The following is a 22,557-nucleotide window of genomic DNA, read 5'->3' as shown; positions in this document are numbered from 1 at the left end:
GTATTAAATAGTTATAAGTACATCAAACTGCTTTTGAATGCCGAGAGGTGTTCACCACTGTGTTACCTTGTAATGGGAACTGGGAAAGCCTGTGCCTGACAGAATAATGCTATTGTGGTTGAGCTTGGAAGCTTGAATGTGCTACTGGAAGATGCCGACGGAAATGAGGGAGCCTTCAGTCCTATCGGTTCTGGAGATGAGATTCATACAGAGGCACTCGTTGAAACATGATATACGAGTATTATCGCGATTGCCTGATTGTTGAGACATACCATTCTCTGTATTGAACGCTTCAAAAACATACCTTGTTAAGGGAACGGGAAAACCTTGTGCCTGGCATAGCAGTACGATGTTGGAATTACTTGGTTCAACGAATGAGCTAGTTCTAGATGCAGTCGAAAAACTCGGCGCCTTCGAACCAATGGGTTCTAGAAGCGAGGTTATATTTTATGAGTGATTACATGATTTTGAATATCGAACAAAGTGCCTGAGTTGAGTGTTTGTCAATTTTGTTTTTGTTGCTCTAATAAAGATTTCGCATTGGATAGAGTTTCTCGGATATTAGTACAACTTCTATCGTGTTAACTTAGTTGAGAACGGACCATAAACTTCTGATTCTGGTAATGTACGTTTTCAATACGGTAATTAGTAAACTGAAATATTTGAAGAAGAATTAAAGACACGTGTCATTTGAATATCACGTGGCGCCATCTACATGTTATCCTATGAATTGATTGAAGGATGCGTTATAACACAGTCAAAATAAAACTATTCGTATAATCAAGTTCCCAAAAGTTTTACCTAGTTATCGGCACAGGGAAACCTTGAGCCTGGCAGAGAAGTGCAAATGTCGAATTGCTTGCCTTCTTGAACGAACTGGTACTCGAGTCGGAAGGAAACGTCGGTGCTTTCGATCCAATCGGTTCTAGAAATGAACGAAAGGCATGTATGTGTACGCACCCGTGGTTTGATTGATCTACGATATCCCCTACGTCAAAAGTTACAAAATGCCTGAGTAGTTAGGATAAAGCGTTGGGAAAATTTGGCATACCTCGTAATTGGAACTGGAAATGCCTGAGCTTGGCAAAACAAAGCCAAGCTTGTGTTGCTCGGTTTCACGAACGATAACGTTTTGGAATCAAAATTAAATGTAGGCGCCTTCGAGCCAATCGGTTCTGTGGAAATCGAATGGGGAAACTTCAATAATTTGAACTAGCCTGAATGTTGGAAAATTGAGACCATGGGTTGGTGATCATAAAAACCTCGATGTTACCTGGTGATTGGGACTGGAAATGCCTGTGCCTGACAGAACAATGCGAGACTTGTGTTACTCGGTTTCACAAACGACAACGTTTTGTAATCGAAGTTGAATGTCGGAGCTTTCGAACCAATTGGTTCTGCAAAGAACAGATGTGCTCCGCTATAGTACCTGAATGACAGAACAGTGCACCGAATGTTGGATGGGAGGGGTTCGTTAAAATGTACCTTGTAATTGGAACGGGGAATGCCTGTGCCTGACAAAACAATCCTAAACTATGGTCACTGGGCTTTACGTAAGTGCTACTTCTTGCGTCGTTGGAGAACGTGGGTGGTTTGGATCCAATTGGTTCTTATTGAAGAAATGTTAGATAAAAAAAATAACCTGATCGAGGACTATCAAGGGTACCTTATAATTGGGACTGGGTACGCCTGTGCTTGACAGAACAGCGCTAAGCTGGTATTGCTTTGTTTATCATACGTAATACTTCTAGCGTCCGAAGGAAAAGTTGGTGCTTTGGATCCGATTGGCTCTACAAATCAATTTCATTGGATCACCTCCAGATGAATGTAGTAAAAATGCCAGATTGATGAGAAAAATAGGGACACTGGCTATGTCTTACCTAGTAATCGGAACCGGAAAAGCTTGAGCCTGACAGAATAGAGCTAAACTTGTATTGCTTGCCTTTGTGTAGGATCTACTGTTTTCATCCGATGGAAAGGTAGGTGCTTTCGATCCAATGGGTTCTAAATAAATTTTACGATATGAATCAACTTTGGACGTCATGATTCTTGAGTCCGGAAGGGTACCCTATTTACGGTTATTATTAATTCGTCGGAAAACAATTTCTGCCGATACACGGAAACCGGGGATATCTATGCGTTGCATAACATCAACTAAACAGTAAGCCAAGCATATGACTTTTCAACTAAACAGACTGTAACCAAATAACAACAATACCTGTACACAGGAACAGGATAAGCTTGAGCGTTACAGAGAAGTGTGACGTGTTGCGATTGTTCACAGACAGCGGCATATTGGGTAGCGTCGTTGCTGAAAGCAGGAGCTTTCGATCCGATTGGTTCTGAAGAGTTTGGTGTCGAAAAAACAATACAAGCGTTTAGATTTGAAAACAAAACATGAACATTGGGATCCTGGAGGTTACCCTGTATTGTGGAATTATGCAAAACCTATTACCTAAATACCGGAACTGGATACGCCTGGGCTTGACAGAGTAAGGCAACAGTTTTGTGCAGCGCGGAATCGACATAGTTCATCGAATTGGTGGCAAAAGATGGCGCCTTGCTTCCAATCGGTTCTAGGAGAAGAGTTTTAACGAAGATGATAATACACTGCGTTTCACACTTATAGAACCACTAATTTTTTCTGAATTTCCAGAGATATGCATAAAGTGAATTGAAGTATATAGTGTAGAATACAATAACTATCTTCATTTATAAGACTGGCCATTTCAACTTTATTGTTACGTTCAGGCGCGAAACATTCAAAAAACTAAAATCTAGTGTTTCATAACTATAGAATCAGATGAAAAAACTCTCACTCCTTTACAAAATTAACGCCAATATAACATGAATGACGATATGTCTCTAATTCGTGGATCATCTTTAGTTCTCAATCAGCTCAAATGACCCATTCGGGTGTTTACGACCAAGCTGCGCCATGTTGTAGTGTGTATCTCGTTCTACGCAGAGGATACTGCTCATTCAAGCTCTTCAAATTACTCATACTGCTTGTAAGCTGCATCTACTATTCGTTCCATCACTCCTTATAAGTTCTTGATAGGGATTTGATCTGGTAAATTAGCTGACCGGTCCAGAATCTGAAGCCTCTATTCATTAAACTATGCCATAACCTTCCGAGTTCTATGAATTGATGCCAAATTACCCAATTATCACATTGTTTTTTTCTGCAAAAACAGCAGTAAATGATTCTGAAGTACTTCGTTGCACTTCTGACTATTCATTCGTGTTAATGGTAAGCTATCTAAACCAGGCCTTTTTGATAAAATTCTCCCCAAACCATAAGAATCTCATCTCCAAAGTTGCGGGTCCAAAAACTAATATGGAAGCTAATTCCTTGGGTTTCACATTTCAGGAGAACTTCTCTGATAAAAAGAATTTCTTCACACAGGAAGAATTTACGGAACGTGTCATTGAATTTTTCAACCCATAACATTGCAGGCGGCAGTTTGATGGTTTGGGGAGAATTTTTTCAAAACGGCCTGGTTTAGATAGCTTACCATCAACACGAATGAACAGTTAGAAGTGCAACTAAGTACTTCAGAATCGTTTATTGCTGTTTTTGCATCAAAAACAGTGATTTGAAGAGCTTAAATGAGCAGTATCCTCTGCATAGAACGAGATACACACTACAACATAGCGCAGCTTGGTCATAACCACCCCAAATGGGTCATTTGAACTGATTGCGAAGTAAAGATGACCTACGAATTAGAAACTTATCGTAATTCATGTTAAATTTGAATTAATTTTGTAAAGAAATAAGAGTTTTTACATCTGGTTCTATTGTTATGAAACACTGGAATTTTAATTTTTTGAATGTTTCGCGCCTAAACACAACAATAAAGTTGAAATGGCCAGTCTTATAAATGAAGATAGTTATTGTATTCTACACTATATACTTCAATTCAACCGGCTTCTCACATATCTCTGGAAACTCAGAAAAAATGAGTGGCTCTATAGTTGTGGAACGCAGTGTACTATTCTACTATCGTGTCTGCCTGAATGGTTGGAATATTCCCTGAAGCGTTGTGCTGAAATGATTTTGAGGCCCATTTTTATTTAACAGGATATTAGGTTTGCGGGAAACGAAACCTATTAGTTTTAGGCAAACTTAAGAAATATTCATTATGACTGCCTTATGAAACCTTCATCTCTATTGACAAAACTGTGCTTACATGACGGTTGCACACGACGATAGGCATAGGTTACATAGACGAGGCATAGCTCCATCTCGTCTCGGGAGAGTGCGTAATTTATTCATCCACAAGAACCCGCTTTCCCTGTTTGTTCTGTAGGAGTGTTGCACGTTGTTGAACCACTTCTAAATTGTTGCCAAAACGTATCTGAAGTATGTTGGGTTGAGTCATACTTCAACTTCTTCGAACTGCAGCACTATATGCAGTTAAAATTAAACGTTGGAAAAACCAAACACATGGTATTTTCCTCGAGATATTACAACACCGAATGTGTTGTACAAATAAATGGTGAGACACTTGATCGCGTTAGAGAGATACAGAATCTCAGTGTTACCATAGATGACAAACTGCTTTTTAAGTCTCACATAAATAATGTCATCAAGAAAATTGCAAAAAATACGGTATCATATGCCGTATAAGGAATGATTTGACTATATCGAGTAAAATTCAATTATATAAATTGATTATATCGCCACACATAGACTTCTGTTCATCCATTCTTTTCATTGCTAATGAAACACAAATGTTGTGGTTACAACGTTTACAAAATAAAGTAATGCGTTTGATTTTGTGTTGTAACAGATTCACTTCCTCAGCTCTTATGCTAAACACACTTCAATGGCTATCTGTGAAGCAAAGGCTTGTGTTGTGGTGTTCGTTTTTAAAATCATGAATGGATTGCTGCCTCGATATTTGTGTGATCGAATTAAAAGAGGAAATGATTTTCATCGATATAATACCAGAAATGCTAGCGTAGCACGAACACCTAACTGTTTAAGTAGAGTGACACAGAACTCCCTATTTTATAAAGGTGTTACTTATTTCAATTCGATGCCTAAGCACATTAAAAGAGCAACTACAATAGCTGATTTTAAACGGCAGTGCATTTCACATGTCAAAAATGTAATATGAATGTTGAGATTGTAATCGACGAAGTAGTTTTTGAACTAATTTACAAGTAAGAACTACCATCTTCGTCTCAATGATAATGAAGGATTTTTAAATGTTTGCAGAAATAAAAAAAAATAGAAAGTAGTCTACATTAGTTTGAGCACGCGCGTTATTGCAGCCATGATAAATCTGAATTGTGATAGCGATTAAAACATAGTAGAGTTTGTTCTCATAGTGGAATTGATACAAAGGAGCACAGCTATGATTGAGGTTTGGTTGAAGATCGAGAGAGCGAATGTTGTCATGTAAAGAAGACCCATGAGCGATATCTGAAAGATCAAGCAGACAACCGTCAAATTGAACGGAAAGGCTACAAACTGAAATTCATCCAACGGGTCAAATGTTTGATTAATCTGGAGATCAGAACAGTTTGTCTGATAAATTTGGCAGTCATGTTTCAGTGAACTCAGAAACGGGACAGCAAACGCTTCTTTATGTGACTTGATAAAACTGTAAGATTTGTTGTTTACTTCTTACAAGCATTTCGAAGAAACTTTTGAACGGATGAAAGTGAAAGTCCGATATCACAAAGAGGAGATGTCGTATCTGTAGATTAAATCAGTTCGTTTTCTGCCACACTATGTATTATGTTTTAAATAAATTATCAATAAGATAATCGATCAACTCAAACCTATGTAGGGAAATGATGCGGGACCTTCATTATTTATTTTTTATTCATTTACCCTCATCGACTGGACTCTCTACTGATTTTTACACGCCATTAGAACCGAGCATGAAAAAATGGTTAGGACTGAATGATTCTGAACCTTTTGAATCAAGAGGAATAAATGTCATACGACGAGAGTTTATTATGTGCCTCGACCAACAGCGCTACCAAAAACTCTTCATCAAGTTTTCTCTCGATTTTGAGAGCGCATCGCAATCGGTGAATGCTTCATTCTCCATTCAATGCTTCGGTTCAGGAAATGAAATGAGCAAACACATACGCGGAACGTAATTCTTCTGCTGTTTCAAGAATATCCCGAGAATACTTTGGCCATTCTTCTCGTTGTTATTGAGTCCTCTGTACCAATGGCATTCATTATCGGTCTCTACTCGATTTTACGATTTCATCTGCGAGGTTTTGTTGTGCCAGAGCTCATCCCCATTCGTGCTCGCTTGATAGACTTAGTATTCCGTTCACTCTAAGAGCTATGCACGATGGATAACATCGTAGATAAGATTTTATCCATGATCTAACGGTAGTTGTATCACTCCAGAAACAAATACGTTTAACAGGAATTGTATACCCCCCTTAACAGCTTCGATAACAGCTGCCATCGGCTCTGACTTTCGTTTAAGAAATGACTAAAGTGCATGGAGCATGTCTTTGATCAAATATAGGCTGCAAATATCTCTTCGCTGGCATCAATGAATATATGCAGGTCAAGTGTATCAAAGCTGCCAATATGATATGCGGGGAGGTAACAACGAGGTACTTCCACAAGGTTTTGGTGTATGCCATTGTTTCCAGCTACAAAACCCGGTATTTTTCCAACTCAGTCGATTTTGGCTCTAAAAACTTACTTGGACTAGTAGTTTTTCTTTAATAACGAATGATGCAACAAGACCAAGTAGATGCTCATGATCAGTCTTGCTTGTGGTCACCGTCGTATGAAAATTATAAAATGAACATTCAAACGAGCGTTGAACTTAAAACGTCAATGACATCTCGACATTTTTTTCGTTTTATTCACTAGATGTTCATCGTTCTGTAATTAAACAACAGTGTTCACGGAGAACGCTCACCGCTTAAAACGTTCATTCAACACATTCGAAATTTCTAGTGAAGGGTTTGACGGTTGCTTTGATATGAGCGTGTATGGATGTGTGAGTAAGGAGGTGGATGAATTTGTGCAGCTACGCTTGAAAGCAGAATAAAGAGAGATAGAAACACTCCAGAAACACTCTTCAAATTACAGCCGCTCGGCATGTGTTTCAACTTAATCGAACTGTAAAATATTGCGTATTTTCTTTTTACAAACATGCGTAGCAATCCAACAAGTTTCTGAGATTTTGTCAATTCCAAGCCGAACACTACAGATATCCCATCCAAGGTGTTCTCGGGCGATTGGAAGTCGTCTTGAGACTTGTGGTCATTCGCTGTAGTTCCACAGGTGGTTGTAAAAGGTGTTGAAAAGTTAAAACGTTCAACAGTTCCCATTCCAGATGGCGTTCTAACAATAGTTCTTGGCCGCTGTGCTATAGCTTTCGATTTGCATTCCTCGTGCATCTACATATACACTGCTTCATTGGATCGAAAAATCTTTCAAGACGTGTGCTAGCACTCCTTCATGTTTCCCATCATCAAAAAAGTGTAACGTGCATAACCAGCTTATCTGCCGCCTGTAAGGTATTTGGACTGATCGCGATCTCACCAATATGCCATCATGCCTTTATGCCAGGACGCTCGGTTTGCACCAATCATTTCAGTTTCACATTTCATCTCCGATTGCTGTTTCTTTGGGAGCTCTGAATGACAACAATCTAAGCGCACTGTTATTCGATATCTTTATAACGATGTGTCATTTTTAATAGCATCCGCCTGTATTGTAATTTACGCAGAAGATGTGAAGATTTATCTAGCCATCGAAACTCTTAAGGATTACCGTCGGTTACAGGGCTTGCTTCGTGACTCGGTGTCACGAAGTGACTTGGTGACTTGGTGTCACCTGATTAAACTGACCATCATTGTTATTGTGTGTTGTCATTAGTTTTCATCCAAAAAAAACAATTATATTTGAAAATACGATCGACGATTTGATCTTAGCGAGAATCACCGACTTGGGCGTAGTTCTCGGTCCTAAGCTCACCTCCGACGAACACCGCTCTGCGCTGACCACTAAGGCCAGTCGTCAGCTTAGGTTCATTTCAAGAATCACTAGGGACTTCATTGATCCCTTCATCGAAATCACTTCATTGTTCTCTTGTTCGGCTAACCCTCGAAACCGCACCAGTAGTATGGATCTCTTACCAGCACAAGAAAAGCATCAGGATTCAGCAGATCTTCTTCTTAAATGTCCCTAACGTTCCTAGAGAACTCCGCCGTCTCAACCTAGTATTACTTGCGTTATAGTATTTAGTTGAGATTTCTATGCCAAATAACACGCCTTGAATGCATTCTGAGTGGCAAGCTCTAGAATACGCGTGATCACAGTGCAAGACGGAGAAAATTTCTTTGACGAAAAATTCCTCCGACCAGAACGGGAATCGAACCCGAACCCCCGGCATGTTAGGTTTGACGCTAACCACTCGGCCACGGGAGCACGATTTAAAAATGCTTAATCCGTAGAGCGCTTAGACATCTACCTTGACGTGATCCGCAGAACCTGCCGCCATGTCATTCAAAAATTTTGGATACACTTGAGCGACGTTGGGGTATTCAACAAGCCACTTTCGTTGCAGCGTTTACCGCTTCTGCATCGTTCATCGGTTTGTCAGCATGAGCTGATTACGGGGATGGTCCGAACATATTCGTTGAAAGAGCTGTTTTTCTGTTTTTTTTGGAGAACCATCACCACGCTTCAGAGACAGAATTGGATACTCCGATGTGCTTACGAAGCATTTGACGATAGTGGAAACGGGTAAAGTGTCCTCTCCTTCATTCAATCCCAGTGAACTTGATCAAGATGTTCCAGTCATTGTTCATGTTTCCAGTGTGAAGCTTCCTATCATAGAATCACCAAGGTTTGACGGCGACCCGAATAGACATCCAGCAATCTAGTTGCGCAAAGAAATGGACGAACTAATGAACCGTGGAAAATTTTCCAAGAGAAAATGGCGATCGATTTTTTCCAAGATATTGGAAGGATAGCTATCCGAAAATATGGCTCATCCTCATGATGAAGATCGTAAACCTTTGGAATCTTCTTTTGGGGTCTACGTTGTCTGATCAGTTCTGGTTCAGCCACCCACTTTTTACGGAGTGATCAAAAATCAATTTTATTAATAATTTTATTTATTAATTTATTTCTATTGAAAATCAATTTGAATCATGTGTATATTGGACATTATCATCCATAACCTTGCGCCATTTTTTGGGTAATTTTATAATGCGTGTAGAACTACTGTGGTTTCTCGGCGAAAATGTTTTCCAAATGATTTTCGATAGCTTCTTTGTCGGCCAATGTCAACGTCAAGAGAATCCAGCAAACATCAAAACAAAAATTCCTTTGCGTAGTTGTTTTTTTTTCAAATGATTCCATACTGTAACATGGTTGATTTTAAGTGCACCGGCTATCTCTTGGCTGCAAGCTGCCAAGCCATCGATCTTGCTCGTCCAGTTGCAAAATTTCATCGACTTTTTTAGTAACTTGTTTGCTTGTTTTATTTACAATATTCGTGCTGTAAACATCACGCTATATGACCGCCAGTACCGCCTAGGGACAAATAGCCGCAAGTATGTTTTGAAAGACCCAATACCATAAAGACATATATGAGCTATTCCTATTGTACAAGCGTACAAGTTCCCACAGTACAAAAATGGTCGAGCTACAAAACATAGGCCATTTCATCTAAGTCAACTCACTTAAAGACTGGAACCGGATAAGCCTGAGCCTGACAGAGCAGTGCGATGCTAGAATCGACAGCAACATCCAAGAAAGTCATAATGTTGGACCCGAACGACGGTGCCTTGCTACCAATTGGTTCTGTTTCGGGTTGTGGAGAAAATAATATAATACACTGCCACCGTCGCCATACAACAAAAGCCTAAACGTTTGAGCGGGTACCCATGTTGGAAGTCGAAAACACTTACTTATAGATTGGAACCGGGAAGGCCTGCGCCGGACAGAGAAGTGCTAAGGTGCCGTTCAAAATGCTCCTAACAAACGCCATCGAGTCCGAGGAAAACGAAGGTGATTTACTTCCGATTGGTTCTGAGGGATGGGGCAAAAAGATAATTGACTGGTTGAGAGCAGCAATCGCTAAGGTCTCTCCACAAATAACCTGAACGTTGAATATAGTGTGTTTTTTTTTCAATTATGTTAATTTATGAATGATTCCGTCCCGAATCCGAATCGCGATACTAATTTTAAAAACACAGTACTGAATTGGGGAATTCAGTACTATATAATCTTTCAAACAAAACATACCTGAAGACGGGCGTGGGGTAGCCCTGGGCCTGACAAAGCAGAGCCATGGTACTGTTCAATGGGGCAACCATTATCGTTATCACGGTCGTTGAGAATGATGGCGCTTTACTGCCAATAGGTTCTGAAAAGTAAAACACCAGTTGATCGTTACGATCGTTTACCCAAAGAGCCGTTTTCATTGGGATAGATGAGCCTCGGGTACTATTTCTTGAATAACACTGGCTTTCTAGAACTAGTCCTACCTAAATACCGGCATTGGATAGGCCTGTGCCTGACATGTCAAAGCAATTGTAGAATTGAAACCAGCACGCAGGACTGCAATGGCCTCCGACGAGAAAGAGGGCGCCTTACTACCGATGGGTTCTGTAAAGAGATTGATAATCTACCAAGAACTGTTCCAGACAACGGAATTCTGAATTAGGGATAGACGTCCCCGTTTTGTATGCGTATGACAGTATGACAGTGGAGGTGAGCAATGAATATTCTTTATTAAGATCGCCTCATACCTAAACACTGGAACTGGATAAGCCTGGGCTTGGCAAGTCAGAGCTGTGCTCGTGTTGCCTTTGGTGCGAACCGCTACTGTCACAGCGTCGTTGGAGAACGAAGGAGATTTACTGCCAATAGGTTCTGGAAGAACGACGAAGCAATGAACGGCTGGGTGTTGGGTGTGAGCCCTTACAAGAGATAGGGATCCCAAATTGCGTGTTCGAAGATGAAAATTTGAACCATGGTGTGAACACAAGATAAAATAAATTTTGACTCGATTCATTTTATCTAAATACATACCATAAGAAATGAAAATGTCAGACCATACCTGAAGACAGGAATCGGGAAAGCCTGCGCTTGACATGTTAGCGCAGTACTGGAACCGACTGGTGTTCGAACTCCCATCATGAGAGCCTCACTCGTGAACGAAGGCGATTTACTACCAATCGGTTCTGAATTGTAGAACAGAAAAATACCTCAATTACCCAAAAGCCAAACAGCAAAATTGTTTCTGAACTTAATCTTGAGATACGAGAGCACCCTGTGTTTGAGTACGTTACCTGAATGAAGCCACGGGATAGGATTGAGCTGGACAAAAGAACACTATGCTGGTGTTGACCCGTCGCTCCATCCAGATCTTCTTACTGTCAATCGATAAGACAGGCGGTTTAGCACCGATTGGTTCTGAAAGAACGAATGAAACGTTCTGTACTACTAGTGTTTGGTGTTTTAGCAAGTGCCAAATTGTCTGAATGTTGCCTCCAACAAAGTGGTAAATGTGGCTCACCTAAAGTTCGGAGCTGGAAAACCCTGTGCAAGACACAGCAACGCCAGATCGGTGTGCGGGTCGATGAACATTGGCTTCTGTGTTAACGAGGGCGTTTTAGGCGGTGTAGTAAAGATCGGTTCTAGAAAATTTGGATCATTGAATGATTATCGAGAACCTAACAACTGTAATATGATCACGCTTAAACCCAACTCATCAATATTCAAGACCTCTAAGGCAATAAACCACCCCCGAGGGCGCTGGGCGATATAAACATAAAATGTGATACGATACCCGAGCCAGCAATCTGGCCCAAGGGTTCGTTTACTATTTATGATTGTATAACTCGACGCGCACCAACGGCAGCGGCGAGTTTGTCTTCCTTCCGCCCCGCTGCGAGTTTAGCTAGCAGCAGAAATTTAACCAAACATGTGGCGCGCATCCGGCACACATGTTTCAGCACTTTCTTTTCCTATTTACTTTGACCCACAAAGAAGTGCTTTCTCTCTCTCTCCGAAGAACGCGTCTGACCAAGGCCATCACAGCCCACTCTAACTGCTGGTGCGATGCTCCGCCCAGCATAATTTGTAAATATTCTGTGTAGAGTTTAAGCCTATTTTTGTAAACTAGTATTTAAGCCCCGAGAGTCTTTTCTTTGGACACAGATGCCAGTTGACAGTATACAGTAGAGAGGCGACGCTTGTACGAATAGCGTTTGTGTTTATTAATTTACCAAATCCGAAAGCCGACGCCACTGAATGGCGTAAGATCCTTCTTCTCGTTTACATGGCGACCAGTGACACCGAGTCACTTCGGAACTAGTGAAAAAGTGCAAATGGCCCGCGTGATGGCAAAGTGGCAAATGGCCAGTTATCGCTATCGTTACAGAAACCAATAGCCGCGCTCCACGATCAGTTAACCAAGTTCTACGATCAGTGAACCGATTCCGTGATCGCGTGTTGAAGTCAGCCTAAAATGCGGACCTTGGACCCGACTGGTTATTACTGAAAAATTCTCTACAAAAAAAAAAAAAAGAAGTTAAACGAACTTTTGAACCGTCCCGGGTGCAGTGTGAGTGCGGGTAATTTGAATAAAGAAAAATTCGGTGAAAATCGCCAAGAAGGCGAAGAAATTGAACCCCACGAAAAACCGTTAGTGTAAAGTGGTTGTAACCACGTTGAAGTGAAGGACGAATGACCAGTGTACGAGCATAAAACATAAGTGGAACCACAATCGTACAGCGGACAGTGAAGTAGTGGAACAGAATAAATAGCAGTTACAAGCCAAGCAGTATTTCAAAAAAAAAAAATGAACATCGATTTGGATCCAACTGGACACCCCTGAGATCTGACGGACGCAGAGGCACCCACGCCCCCCCCCACCCCCGAGAAGAGGACACTTGCGGAGAAAACGTGGCGTAAGTCAGACTCGAGTTAGTCTAATCCTTTTATATACGGATATCATGTAATAAATTTATAGTCGAGGCACAAAATATTTTTTATCGTAATACTCACGCGGCAGTAGGAATAGGTAGTAGGAATTAGAAAAAAAAAAGCAATTACAATACCCACAAAATTGGTTTTACATATGTACCGTTGAAAATGGGGTTATTTAATACCAAACCCGTTAGTAACACGGGCGACGCTCAAATCCAAATTTTAAATCACCTAGAGAACCACAGTGTAATGCACGAAGCTCAAGGAGCGATTATCTGCGTCACACTTGCCCTCATATCCATACTACTAATTTCGAAAATATACAAAGCATATAAGGCATGCATGAATGCACATGCTATGCAAGCGGCAAAAGCTCACGCAGCCGTAGTCGACACCGTCTAAAAGAATTCGAAAATTTTAAAACATGCGTTCGAACGCAGCCTCAGCATAATAAATTCTTTACCGATAACCATTTTTCCTTGTCTCCTTGAATGGACGAAGTAACAAAGCTCATCCAATTGAATATACAAAAACTAAAACATATACACCTGACTATACAACAGGAACTGGTCAGAAAACTAAGGAAAAGTACCTTAGCCAAACGCCTCACGGAAGCGGAAGCGCTTGTGAAACAGATTAAAAAATTGTCGTCTACGTTACTAGACACAACCCACGGCTCAGAAATCATAAAAATAACCGAAAAGGCGGACCAACTTTTGAACGCAATTAAGGCGTCAATCGAAAAGGGTAGACCAAGAACACTCAAGGAAATTGCGCTAGCCGTCCTATTTTGCCTCAGGTTACAAAGAAAACCGAAAATGGCTAGCATACTCGAAATAATCAAGACTACATCGTCTATAGTTCCGCAATTCGACGGAAACATAGACAAACTGAAAGCCTTCGCTGACGCTTTAAACTTGGTGAAAACATTTGAAACACCGGAAAACAAAGCAACCATAATTAACGTCATACTAACCAAACTAGAGGGACGGGCGAGAAATGCATTCACTGAAACACCGACATCGGTGAGCGAGATAAGCAAAATTTTAAAAGCTAAAATAACGACCAGCCCACCGGAACAAGTTCTAGCTAAAATGGCTAACTTGAAACAAAACGGTGGAATCGAACAATTTTGCCTGGATTTAGAAAAATTGGTGTTCAGTTTGGAAACAGCGTACACCGCTAAAGAAATTCCGCCCCAAGTTGCCAAATCTATGGCAAACAAAGAAGGCGTCAAACATTTAGCCGGAGGGTTAAAAAACGAAAAAACCTCGCTCATCATAAGAGCAGGGAATTTCAATTCATACTCCGACGCGATGACTAAAGCGTTGGAGGAAAACTTAAATAATGCGAGCGCATCAGTATTTGCATACTCGCAAACCAACAGAAACGCCAACCGTTTCAACAACAACGTTGACACACATTATAATAATTACAGGCGCAGGCCAAACGACTTCCATAACCGCGGTAGAAACCAAAACAATTTCAACCGCAACAATTTCAACCAAAATAATTTCCAAAACCAACCGCGTAATAACTATAACCGTTTTGGCCAGCAAAACCAAGTTCGAGACCAATTCTCAAACATAAACCCACAGCGAAATAACAACAACAACAATAGGCGGAATACAAATTTTAACCGCCCTCAGCAATACATCCGCCTAACGGGAAACGAGTCACAACCGACGGATGCCCTCCAGTCCGAACCGGCATTGACATTGGAGGAAAACAAACATTACGGAGACCAACATTAAATATTTTTAAATGCGACGTGAATTGTTCAATGTTCGTTACACTATACTTACAAATGTCAAGCAAACCATGTATATTAATAATTGATACAGGCGCTGACATCTCAATAGTAAAAGAAGAAAAAATTAACGGAAAACAATTAATACACCCCGGAAATAGATGCATTATTAATGGAGTTACGGAGGGAAAGACCGAATCCATAGCGAGCACAAATACAAATATCATTTTTGACGATATCCAAATTCCACACCAATTTCAAATCGTCAACAACAAGTTTCCTATAATTGCAGATGGCATTTTAGGCAGAGATTTCCTCACCAAATATGAATGTAACCTATGCCTCAAAACATGGCTAATGACCTTCAACTATGAAAACACAAAAATTGAAATTCCGATTCAAGATAGCTGGGAAAACAATTACATTATTCCCCCTAGATGCCAAATTATAAAACACTTCCCGTCACTCAACCTAAACGATGATGCCCTTGTGATCGCACAAGAAATCAAACCAGGCATTTTTTGCGCAAACACAATAATAAACCCAAACTCACAATTCATTACAATAATTAACACAAATACCACACCAACATCAATCCCAAAAACCTTCGCCCCCACCACTATCCCCCTTAAAGAATACACCATAAATCACATTACAACGGAATTAGGAGAAAACCCAAAAGGTAGACACGAGAAACTGATTAAGGAACTCAATTTGAATCATACACCCCAACATGCCCAGGAGAAATTAACAGAATTATGCACTAAATACAACGACATTTTTGCACTAGAAGACGACATATTGACAACCAACAACTTCTACAAGCAAACCATTCACCTTCAAGACAAGACACCCGTTTACATAAAGAATTATCGAACCCCGGAAGCACAAATTTCAGAAATAAATAACCAAATCAGCCACATGCTAAATAACAAAATAATCCAAAATTCCACCTCACCATACAATTCTCCCATCCTCTTAGTCCCAAAGAAATCAAATACTCAAGATAAAAAATGGCGATTAGTGGTTGACTTTCGACAACTAAATAAAAAGATAACCCCAGATAAATTCCCCCTACCAAGAATCGACGAAATCCTCGATCATTTGGGCAGAGCCAAATATTTTACAACCCTAGACTTAATGTCAGGTTTCCACCAAATCGAACTTGACGAAAAATCAAAAAAGTACACAGCATTTTCGACCTCTAACGGTCACTACGAATTCAATAGGTTACCATTCGGTCTAAATATATCACCAAATAGCTTTCAGAGAATGATGTCCATAGCACTTAGCGGACTCCCACCTGAATGTGCATTCCTTTACATCGACGACATCATCGTTGTCGGCTGCTCAATAAACCATCACCTTATTAACTTGGAAAACGTTTTCAAACAATTACAAAACTACAACTTAAAATTAAATCCCAAAAAATGCTCCTTCTTCAGACCAGACGTAACATATCTAGGTCACAACATTTCAGCGGCAGGTATACAGCCCGACCAATCAAAGTTTTCAGCGGTAACAAACTACCCCACACCATCATCAGCAGATGAAGTGAGGCGTTTTGTTGCCTTTTGCAACTATTACCGGAGGTTCATACAAAATTTCGCAGAAATAGCGTACCCATTAAACAAATTGCTCAGAAAAAACGCAAAATTTGATTGGTCTCCCGAATGCCAAAATGCATTCAATAAATTGAAAAACGAACTTATCTCACCAAAAGTTCTCAAATTCCCCGATTTCACACAAGAATTCACCCTAATAACCGATGCTTCAAAAATAGCATGCGGCGCCGTCTTAGCCCAAGAAAACGACGGTATAGAACTACCCATTGCATACGCAAGCAAAGCCTTCACAAAAGGTGAAGCCAATAAATCGACAATTGAACAGGAATTGACAGCAATTCACTGGGCAATTACGTACTTTAGACCATACCTCTACGGGAGGAAATTCACAGTAAAAACGGATCACAGACCGTTAGTATATTTATTTTCAATGAAAGATCCCTCATCAAAACTCACAAGAATGAGGTTGGATCTTGAAGAATTCCATTTTGATGTAAAATACGTTCAAGGTAAGCTAAATGTGACTGCAGATGCGCTATCACGAATAGCAATTAATTCCGAGGCACTTAAAACTATAAAAGTCCTGGGTATACAAACCAGAGCAATGACTAGAAAACTAAACGAAACGAATAACGACACAGAAATTACAGACAATAATTCAAACCCCGACGATACTGAGTCTGATCAGCTCAGAGCGTACGAGGCTCTTGAACCCCGAGAATGGCAAAACCTACCTAAACTTCTATGCGGACGCGCATTAGAAATGAATAAAGAAACAAACGCTAGCGGAAACAAAAATTTGAAATGCGCAATAATGAATAAAAAAAGAACCGAAGAAAAGTCGTCGACAATAATTGAAAATGCAAGCAACACAAAAGAATCCCTGGGAAAACTAGTAAAGAAAGTTGAAAATATGGCCAAAAACTTGAAAATTAGCATGATAGCTCTAGCGTTATCAAGCGTAATTTTCCAAATATGCAGCGTGCAAACCTTTAAGAAGATTTGTAATGACACGCTCAAAGACTTGCAAATAGTGCTCTACACACCCAAGCGTGTGATAGAAAGCCAAAACGAAAGGTTCGAAATTATAAAAAACAATCACGATACACCCACTGGTGGACATACAGGAGTCACCAGACTATACAAAAAGTTAAGCAGACTCTATTCTTGGAGTGGCATGAAAAAAGATATCAGTAGCTACATCAAGAAGTGCATAAAATGCCAGCAAAATAAACACACAATACGAACAAACGAAAATTTCGTCGAAATTAAAACACCCCAAAAAGCATTCGACTGCGTATCGATTGACACAATTGGACCATTTAACAGATCCAATAATGGAAACCGATACGCACTGACCATTCAATGCAACTTAACAAAATACATCATTATTAAACCCACAATAGACAAACAAGCATCCACCATAGCCAAAGCCTTCATAGAAAACTTAATTCTGGTCTATGGAATTCCAAAACTCATCCAAACAGACCAAGGAACTGAATATAAGAACGAGTTATTCGAAAACATAGCTTCATTACTGAAGCTTAAACAAAATTTTTCCACTCCATATCACCCTCAATCAATAGGAAGCCTGGAAAGGAACCATCGTTGTCTTAACGAGTACGTAAGGCAATTCGTCAACCAAGCACAGAGTGACTGGGATGAATGGTTGCCTTACTACACATTCTGCTACAACACAACACCACACACAGATTTCTCATACACTCCATTCGAGTTAGTTTTTGGAACGAATGCTAAATTACCACAAAACCTCACAACAAGCACATATGTAGAACCAATTTACAACATGGATTTATATTACAAAGAACTTAAATATAAACTACAAATAGCATCAAATACCGCTAGGGAAATAATTGATAAGGTAAGAAAAGCCAGAAATGAGACACAGAAAACCATGGCTAGACCATCAAAAGTAGCCATTAATGATCTAGTATTTCTATCAAACGAAAACAGATCCAAATTAGACAAAGTATACGTAGGACCATATATAATAATTGACATTAAACACCCTAACGTAACAATAAGAGATGATCAAACCAATAAAGTCCAGACTGTACATAAAAACAGAATAATACCATATGAGCAACCCCACCCTAAGGGAAAAGGGATACCTAGTTAGCAGTTAATCCTTCCGACAGTTATTATCAAATGTAAAATGTATATATTAAACAAATATTAAAAATAAATATATTTATAAGCAAATAGAACAACCAACGAAGACAATCCGTATAATCATATTATAAGGATAATCTTTATAAACAAACTTAATTTTTACCTGAATACACGAAAAATGTACATATCACAAACATTGAATAAACACTAAAATTGTAAGGTCAGACGAATCTTTCCACCTAATTTAACTTGAATGACTTCTCAAGGTTACGTCATTCTCCGAAAGGGGAAAGGTGTAATATGATCACGCTTAAACCCAACTCATCAATATTCAAGACCTCTAAGGCAATAAACCACCCCCGAGGGCGCTGGGCGATATAAACATAAAATGTGATACGATACCCGAGCCAGCAATCTGGCCCAAGGGTTCGTTTACTATTTATGATTGTATAACTCGACGCGCACCAACGGCAGCGGCGAGTTTGTCTTCCTTCCGCCCCGCTGCGAGTTTAGCTAGCAGCAGAAATTTAACCAAACATGTGGCGCGCATCCGGCACACATGTTTCAGCACTTTCTTTTCCTATTTACTTTGACCCACAAAGAAGTGCTTTCTCTCTCTCTCCGAAGAACGCGTCTGACCAAGGCCATCACAGCCCACTCTAACTGCTGGTGCGATGCTCCGCCCAGCATAATTTGTAAATATTCTGTGTAGAGTTTAAGCCTATTTTTGTAAACTAGTATTTAAGCCCCGAGAGTCTTTTCTTTGGACACAGATGCCAGTTGACAGTATACAGTAGAGAGGCGACGCTTGTACGAATAGCGTTTGTGTTTATTAATTTACCAAATCCGAAAGCCGACGCCACTGAATGGCGTAAGATCCTTCTTCTCGTTTACACAACTAACAGTCGGTGATTCGAGTAAAATTCATCAGAATGTTGGGATAGCATGAATTTACCTGAACACGGGAACCGGGAAGGATTGCGCCGGACAAAGCATCGTCACATTTTGGTGTAATCGAACTACCTGTTTACGGCTTTCATCGCCCGAAGTTAAGCGGGGCGCAACGCTGCCGACGGGTTCTAGGAATAATTCAAGCCAATGGTATAGATTTCAGGTTCAGACAATGGATTTCAAAATGTTGCTTCAAAGAGCCTTCCGTTGAATGTTGGGACATGGGCTGAAAAGTACCGAGATTATTCAACAGATGGCGCCACAAAAAATATGAACAAGATCATTTTCGAGAGGTTCTGTCACTTATGCTTATGTGTGAAGTATCATGAAATTTCGTTTATTTGTTCACAAACTACAGTTGATTAAGTGCTGAGCATTCGTATAGAAAATGTAAAAAGAGGAATATCATATTTAGATCAAACACTGTTTATTGATGGGAAAAACTCCTGAACAAATGTTATTACACTCCTACTCCTTCGAGAACAACAGTTTATCGGTACTTCAGTGAATTAAAAATGGGCCGTACAAGCAGATGCACCTCGCTCAGGAAAGCCAAAAGAGGCTTAGAATCTAGAAATCGTAAAACAAGTGCATCCACTTGTTTTGAACGATCATAAAGTGAAGTTACGTGAGTTAGCTGAGGCCGTACGGATTTCAAAAGAACTAGTGGGATCCATTTCACAAGACATAGGCTGTCTGTAACATGCCATTGAGGCCTATTTCGAAGTCTTATACGTTTCGTACTACAGAAAAGAAATCGAAATTTTGGAAACTCGCTATACCAAGTGTATTGCCCTCGAAGGAAACTACGTTGAGTAATAAATACAGCTTTGCCCAAAAAACGATTGTTTTCATTAAAAGTGCCGGCATATTATGAAGCAACTAACTGTGGATCATGGAAATCCGACGTGCCCCACGATCCCCTCGATATGCCTTGGATATCGAGTTGACTGTACACCCAAACTAGCGTTGGCAGAAAACATTACATCTTTGGCAGAAATGATGCCATTTAGTGTGCTGGAGAGTCAAATGCGCAAATAATGAGCTGTTTTAAAAGCTTAAAAATGGTTTGTATGTATGCGAGCAGACATCTCTTTCTGTTTTCTTTTCTCATTTCATTTGGGATTGTGCCAAAAAAAAGTCCATGCGATGTCAACGGGGATCGAACCAAGGCCGGCTGGAATGCAAAGCTATTTTACACGTCCACGCTATCCACATGGCTAATGATGCCTCAACAGTTGTTCAGCAAATACGTGATAATATTGCACCTGATTATATAATGAAGTTGGAAAGTGTTTTCTAAGAGTAAAAAAGGAGCGCATGAAGGAGAACAATATATATTTCGGTCTGGGCCGTGTATGTGGCAAAGTATGCGGAAAGCTTATTTGTCTCTTGTTTCGCTCGCTCGTAGTAATCTTATAATGCTGTACCATGTATACTATACAAATGCTTACCAGTATTTGTGAGTCATGACATTTTTTTTTGTATTATAGTAATTTTCAACACTTTTGGCTGGTTCGTCAGTTTTGCTTCCATTTTTGGAAGAATATCGGGAGTGAGAATTGAACTTGTGATCTTGAGCGTGAGAGGTGTTGATGTTACCACTACGCCAGATCGCCTCCACGTGACATTTTCTGTTATGTTATGTCTCATTCAATGACATAAATCTGGATGACAAAACATGAGCTAAAAATCAATTTTGGGTGTACACATGGCTCTATCTTGTGGTTGCGATCATTTCGGATTTGCATTGAGCATAAATAACTCTACTAGTCGAGACTTTTCATTTGATACCTACAATGGAGCGGTTCTGATAAAATATGTAACTTGCCATTTTGTGTCCGCCTTGTTATCTGTTCTACTCTTCAAACCTTTTCATTAAAAAAATGGCGCTATTTTAATTTGAAACCCACAAAAGTACATACAAACGGCTGAAGCTAAATAAAATCGTTTAAAAACACATGCTTTCGTGAAAAATAAATTTTAATTTTCAAAATTTTTCTTCGAAAATTTGTTTGATATTTTTCAATGAAAACATAAATAATTCTCTAAATTTCCTATTTAAGATATGAATAGCTCATAAATTTTCAACAAACCGTCTATAGAACGGAAGATGGACACTTTTACACGGAAAAATTTTTCCGAACAACAATTTTTTAATGTTTTTCTTTGAAAAATTACTATTATTGTTGAATCCGTAATCTTTTTATGTATAAATTATTGCGATTCACATGCTCTGCTAACTTTTTTCTATTTAGAAACATGTCAAGAACATGTAAAACGCGAGGATTTACACACAAAAATGTTATTTATTCAGATGTCTCTATACAAAAATGCCTTATGTTTCAGAAACTATAAAAGATAAAGTTGACGCCTTCGACGAAAATTAATATTTGAAAGAGATCTAAAAATTTGTCGAATACACTATATCGTTGTTTTGACTTTAAACAAAATTAGAATTAGTTGTTATTTTTTCAAACAAAACATGAAAAAGTTGTTGTTAGAAAAACTTTTTTCCTGTAAAAGTGCCCATCTTCCGATGCATAAACGACTTGTAGGAAAATTAAAAGGGCTATTCATATAATTTTTTTGAGAATTTAAAAAATACGATTTTTAATTTGAAATTATTTTTTTTTTACATTTCATCTTTTGACCATAATTTTGTAGGTATTACAGTTTTTGAGTTATATTTTTTTTAATCAAAAATGTTTTGGCCGTTTTCAAAAAGTATTCTAATTATTTTTTGAATCTTTCAAGGGTGCAAAGCTGTTTAAAAGAGTCATACCCACAACGTTTCACTGCTATCTGAGATGATGCTGCCAACGGCCAGACGAGTTGGCATGAAATTCGTCATTGGTAGTAGTGATCGCTTCATACACAGCTGACTGCGTTTGCCCTGTGGCACTTGAAGATGCAGAAAAATGTTTGAATGACGACGGATTCAAATGAAAGGTTTGAACCCGGTTGTCATTACTGCAAAATAAGGATATTGCGGATAATTTGGAAATCGCAAATGAATTTTGAATAGGCGGACGAGACGAAATTGCCAGCCGGATTCCCGATGAACACCCTTTTTGGCAGGATAGTTGTCCGACATTCTTGCAACATGTCCTGCCCAACGTATCCTCCCCGCTTTGATCACTCTCTGGATACTGGGTTCACCGGTGAGTTGCGTGAGCTAGTGGTTCATTCTTCGCGTCCATACGCCG

At 39.6% G+C, this 22,557-nt stretch overlaps 1 protein-coding gene across 50 annotated transcripts in view; it reads right to left on the bottom strand.

Moving 5' to 3' along the window:
* Positions 1-22,557, bottom strand: part of LOC129767373 (cell adhesion molecule Dscam2) — a 169,072-nt gene that overhangs the window by 102,422 nt on the left and 44,093 nt on the right. For 6 of the 50 annotated variants that reach the window (XM_055768216.1, XM_055768227.1, XM_055768231.1 and 3 more), the window contains exon 6: positions 19,353-19,476. The exons of 35 other annotated variants lie outside the window; for them this stretch is intronic. In XM_055768216.1, the coding sequence (XP_055624191.1) occupies positions 19,353-19,476 (124 nt within the window). Of the gene's footprint in view, positions 1-66; positions 191-1,051; positions 1,176-10,258; positions 10,380-11,307; positions 11,432-19,352; positions 19,477-22,557 lie in introns of all 50 variants that reach the window. 9 more of the 50 variants (XM_055768226.1, XM_055768201.1, XM_055768215.1 and 6 more) reach the window with 4 other exon arrangements.

This window comes from Toxorhynchites rutilus, chromosome 2 (genome assembly GCF_029784135.1).
Source record: "Toxorhynchites rutilus septentrionalis strain SRP chromosome 2, ASM2978413v1, whole genome shotgun sequence".
NCBI lineage: Eukaryota > Metazoa > Arthropoda > Insecta > Diptera > Culicidae > Toxorhynchites > Toxorhynchites rutilus.
This window is presented reverse-complemented; position numbering and strand designations above follow the sequence as displayed.